This window comes from Zea mays, chromosome 2 (genome assembly GCF_902167145.1).
Source record: "Zea mays cultivar B73 chromosome 2, Zm-B73-REFERENCE-NAM-5.0, whole genome shotgun sequence".
In the NCBI taxonomy this organism is placed as follows: Eukaryota; Viridiplantae; Streptophyta; class Magnoliopsida; order Poales; family Poaceae; genus Zea; species Zea mays.
In genome coordinates, this window is record NC_050097.1 from 28,996,382 (window position 1) to 29,004,571 (window position 8,190).

The 8,190-nt window shown below is 55.2% G+C and overlaps 1 protein-coding gene across 2 annotated transcripts; it reads right to left on the reverse strand.

The window, feature by feature from the left end:
* Positions 1-869: 869 nt before the first annotated feature.
* On the reverse strand, positions 870-2,291 carry LOC541629 (aberrant phyllotaxy 1). 2 transcript variants are annotated; one of them, NM_001111384.2, is made up of 5 exons: positions 1,909-2,111; positions 1,725-1,771; positions 1,554-1,631; positions 1,373-1,443; positions 919-1,278 (listed from the first exon to the last, which is right to left on the reverse strand). In NM_001111384.2, the coding sequence occupies exons 1-5, from the start codon at positions 2,030-2,032 to the stop codon at positions 1,191-1,193; spliced, it is 408 nt and encodes a 135-aa protein (NP_001104854.1). In that variant the 5' UTR covers positions 2,033-2,111; the 3' UTR covers positions 919-1,190. The 2 variants fall into 2 exon arrangements, with proteins under 2 accessions (XP_020403584.1, NP_001104854.1); XM_020547995.3 differs by having other exon boundaries at positions 870-1,278; positions 1,554-1,771; positions 1,909-2,291.
* Positions 2,292-8,190: the final 5,899 nt, after the last annotated feature.

Sequence of the window (8,190 nt, forward strand, 5' to 3'; positions counted from 1 at the left end):
CCAAAATTTATTAATCAAATAGATCTTGATCCGCTTTCTTACATAGCAGAAGAGCCTGAGAATTTTCGAAGACTCGGAAAATCTGTCCGTAGCTCACATGCACCTCCAGGCGTAGACTATATACATAAACTGAGTCATTTTGCCTACGTTCCAAGGAAAAGAAGTTTCGTAACAGCATTGGTTGATGTCAGCAAGCCCGGGCAAGTGCCATGAGTGGCCGAGCCGCCTTAAATCGTGCCGTTGCATTGTTTATCTTAGCTTGATTCAACATCAACGTATGTAGAGTGTAGTCTAAATACTATGGACTGTCGTAAATGACTATACCCATTCATTTCTATATATTGGAGGTCGGAATGATACTGCTTGATTAAAAAGAATATCTAAATTGGTGGACCTTAGTTGACCTTAACCATGTTGTATTTGTATGTTGTTTTCGATCTGATGTACTTCTTATTTCACATCTTGAGCAAATAGAAGAGATTAACAAAACAATTGATTTTAAACTAAAATCGAAGCGAAAATTAATCTGCAACCGTGACCAAGATGAGCTGAGTGCAGAGATCAGCTATGCACGGAGTAGGGACGGACAGTCAATCAATTAACAGTATAAACACTAACCAAAGCCCTCGGAAGTCACTGTACCATCATTCCCATTCAGCAGCAGATCTTGCTAGATACTCCCTGGGGCCCACCGTGCCATATACTGCCATGGCTCCAGTACTACGTACGTATGCTCCGACGCGAGATCGATATCACGGTACATCCTTGAGGGTGTATGTACGTAGTATGCATGCAGGACTACATAAAATAGCATCTGATCCATGAAAACGGATTGCATGCATGCGACGCAAACCTCGTGCCAACACATGAAATGAAGTTCAAATTGAAGGCAACTCGGCGTACATGCAGCTAGGCAGAAAGGCAACATCCTTTTTACTGAACACATTTAACTGAACATGCATACAGGGAAAGGCTAACAGAGCATGACCACTTGTACGGTTCCGCGAGCACACTATAGCAGCCTAGCACGACAAGGACTCCTCCATATCCATCCAACGTATACGAGCCCCATGCTCGATGAGAAGACACAGAGCTTCGGAATGCCGCTGCTACAGCTACCACCATGCATCCCCAAAAGAACTACCACGAGCATGCGCGCCAGCATGCTGTGCTACTACTTGCCGCCGTGCTCACCGCAGGACGCGGCTGCACAGGCGCGACACGTCGGACGGGCGGACGGGCTTCAGCAGGAAATCCTCGGCGCCTTCCTCCAGGCACCTGCCGAATGCATGCGCAAACATGTCAATAAGCAGAAAATATGCAGTATAACGATGAACGAAGAGGTATATGCGTTTACGAAGTACGAACTAACCTGTTGATCCTTGTCGGCACGTTCTCTGAGGACATGATCACCACGGGGATCTCCTTCAGCCTGGACGACTCCTGCATGCACGAATCTCATTCTGTTGGCATCAGCAGCATCATACTGCTAGCTAGCTGCTACCAAGCTAGGGTGAAAGGAAAAGAGAGAGAGAAAAAAATGGTGCGCGTACCTTGATCTTCTTGAGGAGCTCGTATCCAGTCATCTCGGGCATCCAGTAGTCGGTAATGATCATGCTCACGTTGGGCTCCTGAAACAAATTAAACGACACACACACTACATCACCCACTGTGGAGAACGCAGCAGAGAAGAGCGAACAGAGCAGAAGAATGGTGAAACGTACGGTGCCCAGCAGCTCCAGTGCCCTCTTCCCGCTGTCCACGGCCGTCACTGCAAGTGCATGCACGCAGAGCGCGCGAAAGGTTCAGTTCACGACAGTCAACCGCCAATGCCACGGCACAGAGAAGGCTCTGGCAGGAGACTCATCTCCGCGCTGACCACTGATATCGAACGGTACGAGTTCTCACCGCGGAACTGTGAGCTCCTGAGGATGCCTGCGATGACGGCGCGGTCGACCGAGCTGTCGTCCACCGCGAGGACGTGCGGCGCCGGCGCGCTTCCCTCGCCTCCGAGACACTTGCGGCTCGCCATCGCCTGTCGCTAGCTATCTAGCTTCAGAAACGACACGAGCTACGAACGCCGAACCTAGTACGAGTCCTCGAAATGGATCTCTGTGGTGTGGTGCGGGGTGGGGTTATATATAGGTAGAGGCCAGGCCACCAGGTGGTAGAACACTCGTCACGCGGCGCCTTTCTGCACTCACGCGGGACGGTTGGGAGGCGGGCGGGCGGGCGGGCTACGGGGCTGGAGAGACCGAGAGAGATAGAGAGACGGAGAGGAGGACCGGCCCGGAGGAGATCAGGGAAGCAGCGGCGGTGCGGCGACCGAGAGATACCGCGCGCGACACCAGGGGTCTTCGCCGCCTGGCTCTCCGCGCGTAGGCAGGCAGGCGGGCGGGAGGGACAGCTAGTAAAATCTGGTGGATACGCAGCCCGCGCCGCGGATCGGATACGGCTGGATCCCGGACTGCCCGTCTGCTCCTGCAGGCTGTGGCGCGGCGTCCGTCCGTCCGGTACAGTACAGTGGATCCGCGATCGACATGACATCCGGCACCGCCGGCCGGCAAAAGCTGGCGCGAAGCATGCACATGCACAGCATCGCATATCTTGGCGAGGCGGCTACACCGAGATCTTTTGGCCGCTGCATGCATACTGGAACTGGAGCGCGGTGCGGTGCAGGTATAGAATTGATGGCCCCCCTGGCCTCCTCCTGCCATGGCTCAGCGTCAGCGTCGCCAACGCACGCACCCGTATCTTATCTCTTCAATGCGTTCCATCGCGGCATACATCACTGTGCTGTGTCCGCCTCCTCCCTGCGACCTGACGAGTTCTGTTCAGCCGTATGGACTACCATATGTGTGTACAGGGAGTACCGCCTCTGCCAATGCATGGTTTAAAATGAACCGCGGCACGTGAGAATACGCTGTACACGAGCCGTGGTGTATTTATGACACGACGTTAACTTCGCAATCTCGGTAATCACGGTACTTGTACCGTTGTACGCTACAATTTGCACGCTCTAAAGTACTAGTACTTATTTATGCGGTGTATCTCGCGATACACCATACATTATTTATTTATGTATGTATGGGTCCTCCTGCCATTAACCTTGGAGTGTACCGCACAGCTGTGTGACCCTTCATTCAAGACCCGATATGCTTCTATTCTAGGCCCCACCGTTGCATATATAATCTGTAAAGTAAACTTTGCTAGTAAATTTTTTATCTCTTCGTACAGGATATTCACACAATTTTTCCACTAACTTGCAATCCTTTCATGCAAATTATCTCTCTCATCCCTTATTAGTAACAAAAGTTAGCAACATCATTTCTACGTCTAATGACATTAATGACGAACTTATGCATTGGTATTGACTATGAAATGGTTGATAGTGATGATAAGACTTATGATCCGGCTAACCAGGACACATATGAAGATTATTTTTAATTGATATAATGCTATATTTTATTTATTTCACATATGTTTCTAAATACATATTTTTTGTCTGTAGTTATTTGTTTACTCTTAATTGCATATTGTTGGACAAATATGGTGGCCGGTGGGATGAGGATGATGAGGGGAGGAGGAGCACCCGTGGGATGGAGGAGGAGGCGCAGCAAGACAACAACGCTCAGCAACAGGTGGAGCAGCAGGCCGCTATCGATGCGGCGTAGCAGGACGACGACAACGCTCAGCAAGACACCTCAGATTCTGGCGCCTCATGGTCAACCCCAATGGCATCCTCAGCCTTCAGTGCAAGAAACACTTCCTGTACTTGTTGAGTACGCCGGAATGACGGACCGAGCCTACACCTTCGACCACTACGTCGTCGCCCCCCCCCCCCCCCCCCCCCCCGATGCAGTAGATCGGGACGAAAAGGAATTCAACAACAAGGCAGAGCGAGTGAAGCAAGTGTTGTGGGTAAATTTTTCTCGCACTATATTGTTCAATACATCACAATCGTTGTACATTCTTGAAATAATGTATGGATACATTGTCTTTGTATGCAGTATTTTTTCAGATGTGAGGCTGGATACGAGGCTCGGATGGATGTGGTGGCTACCACGAGCTGTAAGAAGTTCGTCGTGGACATGCACTACGAGGCGCGAATCCAGGCCATCGTCACTTACCACGGCTCAATCCTTAAGGAGAAGGTGACTAAACAGGACGCACGAACCATGTCGTTGACTCGGGACCAGTACTTGCACGTAAATATAGAACTTTAATATTACTATTAAATTTGCTTAATTTTATTTTCTGATACGCCTTGTACTTGTTTTTTGTAGATGATTCCTTATTGGTGCGCAGTGCATCCTCGGTGATGGGAGCAGATGGTGGAGAGGTGGTGCTCGCCTGAGTGGGACGAGGTGCAAAACGCTAGCCGAGAACGACGTCTGATGATGCAAGGTCCCTCCCACCACCAAGGCAGTCGCAGCCTCGGTAAATATGCAGAAACATGGGTATGCACTCTTTTTTATTTTGGTATATAACATTCGATTAGGCATGATTTCTAACTGTCCATGATTTCTTGCAGTCGGCGTCATATGGTGGCCAAACTTGCTCCATCTTCTCAGCATATGCTATGGCCCACAAGGGCAAGGCGACGTCGGACGTTCCCTACAACACGGAGGACGGGCCTAAGGCGTGTAGTAACCCCGCCGTCTACAGTCGCCTAAGTGGGTACACTGCCATGGCAAAGGAGGTCCATGGCCAGATTATGATCTGAGGACCAAGGACATTGACAGAGATGTCCTCATGAGGGTTAGAGGAGGCAAGAGGCATGAGCGATACTGGATTGCCGATGGGGCAATCGATTCTTCATCCACTCCCACTCTGTCTTAGGTGCGAGCAAGGAGCACGAGCGCGAGCCCAGCCATACGACCTCGGTAGGACAACTCACATCATCGCATACAACAACTCTAGGTTAGTGCTTGTGTAACTCGTCGTTCCTTGAGTTATTTACCTTCTCTTTGAGTTATTGTAACATTGAGGTGAAATATTATAGGCTCTGCTATAAAGAGAGAGGAGGGAACGGGAGGCAGAGTGGCTGACTCGTTTGGCAGATCAATAGAGGATGGCGAAGATGTTCCAGTACATGCAAAGCCTTGGCACCGCACGGGATTTTGCTCTACCACCTCCGTTGTTCCCTCCAGCTGGCCCTGCTCAGTTCCATACTGTCGGCGTCTCGAGACCGGGGGGTCCCTAAGCCGACGAGTGAGTGTGTCGCGTGCCCCAGCCCAGATGGGTCGAGCGCGTGGGCGAGCGCGAAGGGGGGAAGCGAGGTGGCCGAAGACGGGCGTGAGAGAGGTGGAAATCCTGCGGCCTTCGTGTTTGTCCCGCGCCCAGGTCGGGTGCGCTTGTAGTAGGGGGTTACAAGCGTCCACGCGGGTGAGGGAAGCGAGCGGCCCCAAGAGAGCGCCTGTCCCGTCCTCGTCCCCGCGCGGCCAACCTTCTCTAAGAAGGCCTTGGTCCTTCCTTTTATAAGCGTAAGGAGAGGATCCAGGTGTACAATGGGGATGTAGCAGAGTGCTACGTGTCTAGCGGAGGGAGAGCTAGCGCCCTAAGTACATGCCAATGTGGCAGCCGGAGAGATCTTGGCACCCTGCTAGTGTGATGTCGTGGCTGTCGGAGGAGCAATGGAGCCTGGCGGAGGGACAGCTGTCGGAGTGGTCGAGTCCTTGTTGACGTCCCCCTGCTTCCGTAAGGGAGCTGAGAGCCGCCGTCGTCACAGGGCTTGCGGGGCGCCATCATTGCCTATCTGGCGGAGCTAGCCAGATGGGACACCGGTCTTGTTCTCTGCGGCCCGAGTCGGCTCGGGGTAGGGTGATGATGGCGCTTCCTGTTGATGTGGCAGGCCTGTGCCCTAGGTCGGGCGACGTGGAGGCTCCTTCGAAGCCGAGGTCGAGTCTGTCTTCCATGGCCAAGGCCGAGCCCGAGCTCCTGGGTCGGGCGAGGCGGAGGTCGTTCGGCAGAGGCCAGGGCGGAGTCCGAGCCCTGGGGTCAGGCGAAGCGGAGTTCGTCGTCTTCTGGGGCTGAGCCCGAGTCCGAGCCCTGGGTCGGGCGGAGCGGAGTTCGCCGTCTTCCGGGGCTTAGCCCGAGTCCGAGCCCTGGGTCAGGCGGAGCGGAGTTCGCCGTCTTCCGGGGCTTAGCCCGAGTCCGAGCCCTGGGTCGGGCGAAGCGGAGTTCGCCGTCTTCCGGGGCTTAGCCCGAGTCCGAGCCCTGGGTCGGGCGGAGCGGAGTTCGCCGTCTTCCGGGGCTTAGCCCGAGTCCGAGCCCTGGGTCGGGCGGAGCGGAGTTCGCCGTCTTCCGGGGCTTAGCCCGAGTCCGAGCCCTGGGTCGGGCGGAGCGGAGTTTCCTATGGCGCCTTTGGCAGGGCCTGACTGCCTGTCAGTCTCACTCTGTCAAGTGGCACTGCAGTCAGAGTGGCGTAGGCGGCGCTGTCCTTCTGTCAGACCGGTCAGTGGAGCGGCAAAGTGACGGCGGTCACTTCGGCTCTGCCGGGGGGGCGCGTCAGGATAAAGGTGTCAGGCTACCTTTGCGTTAAATGCTCCTGCGACTCGGTCGGTCGGCGCGGCGATTTAGTCAGGGTTGCTTCTTAGCGAAGGCAAGGCCTCGGGCGAGCCGGAGATGTGTCCGCCGTTAAAGGGGGGCCTCGGGCGAGACGGAAATCCCTCGGGGTCGGCTGCCCTTGCCCGAGGCTAGGCTCGGGCGAGGCGTGATCGAGTCGCTCGGATGGACTGATCCCTGACTTAATCGCACCCATCAGGCCTCTGCAGCTTTATGCTGATGGGGGTTACCAGCTGAGAATTAGGCGTCTTGAGGGTACCCCTAATTATGGTCCCCGACAGTAGCCCCCGAGCCTCGAATGGAGTGTTAGCACTCGCTTGGAGGCTTTCGTCGCACTTTTTTGCAAGGGGACCAGCCTTTCTCGGTTGCATTTTGTTCCGGTGGGTGCGCGCGAGCGCACCCGCCGGGTGTAGCCCCCGAGGCCTCGGAGGAGTGGTTTCACTCCCCCGAGGTCTTAATGCCTTGCGTAATGCTTCGGCTGGTCTGGTTGTTCCCTCATGCGAACTGGCCGTAGCCCGGGTGCACGGTCGGGGCCCAAGTTCTCGGGCTGGTATGTTGACGCCGTCAACGGTTCGGCCGGAGCCGGGTTTGCGAGAGCAGCCCCCGAGCCTCCGCACAGGGCGAGAGGGCGATCAGGGACAGACTCGGCTTTTTTACATACGCCCCTACGTCGCCTTTCCGCAAGGAGGAGGGGGGGAGAGCGCCATGTTACCCTCGATGGGCACCGAACATAGTGTCTCCGGTGAGCTGCAAGCGGGTAATCCGAGTGGACGTCCGTGCCCCGTTCGTTGGGGGTCGGCTAGGGGCCCAGAGGCACGCCCAAAAGTACCTGCGGGTGATCTGCCGGACCCGGTCCCCTGGCGACGGGGTCCGAGGGCTCGATGCCTCCCTCCGATGGGATTCCGTTACAAGATCGCTCCCGCTGGTCTCGGAAATGTCCTAGGGTACCTCGGGAGCACAGCCCGAGCCTTGGTTATGTATCGAACGTACCCCTGGTCATCCCTCGCTCGGCGTCTGAGGCGACTGTGAACCCTTCGGGGGCCAGCCTTCGAACCCCTGATCAGTAATGGGCGCGGAGCCCGAGTAGCCTGAGGCGGTCGTGGAGCCCTTCGGGGGGCTGGCCTTCGAACCTCTGACCAGTAGTGGAAGTAGGGCCCACACGATCTGAGGCGACTGTTGAACCCCTCGGGGGGTCAGCCTTCGAACCTCTGATCAGTAGGGGGGCTCGGAGCCCGGTTCCTTCACAGGGAAGGATCCTTTTCGGGGTATCCCCCTTTTCCGGTCCCTGTTGCAAGAGATAGAGAAAGAGGAAAAAAGGAAAAGGATACGAAATCGAACGACGTGGCGTACCTTTTTTGGCGCGGTTATTACGGCGAAGGCGAAGCGTCGCCCGCTTCTCCTGCCAGAAGCGCCGCCTGTCCCGCCACGGAGTTAATGCGACGGGGTGAGTTGTTGGCAGGGCGGCCGTTGCGCGTGTGCGAGCCGTTCGAGGAACGGCTGTTTCGCTTCACGTTTTTTGAATCCCGCGTCCGGTCCGGGCGGAGCGCTGGAAACGGTCTCGAGACCCTTCCTTGATGACTAAACTTTGCATGGGTGCGAGGTATATGAACAACTTGAAAACAT

Excerpts from the sequence above, each read along its gene's own strand:
- LOC541629 (XM_020547995.3), bottom strand. The coding sequence starts at position 2,032 with ATGGCGAGCCGCAAGTGTCTCGGAGGCGAGGGAAGCGCGCCGGCGCCG. Across the intron at positions 1,772-1,908 it reads CAGGAGCTCACAGTTCCGCG|TGACGGCCGTGGACAGCGGG; the intron begins GTGAGAACTCGT and ends ATGCACTTGCAG. Across the intron at positions 1,279-1,372 it reads GTGCCGACAAGGATCAACAG|GTGCCTGGAGGAAGGCGCCG; the intron begins GTTAGTTCGTAC and ends TGCATTCGGCAG.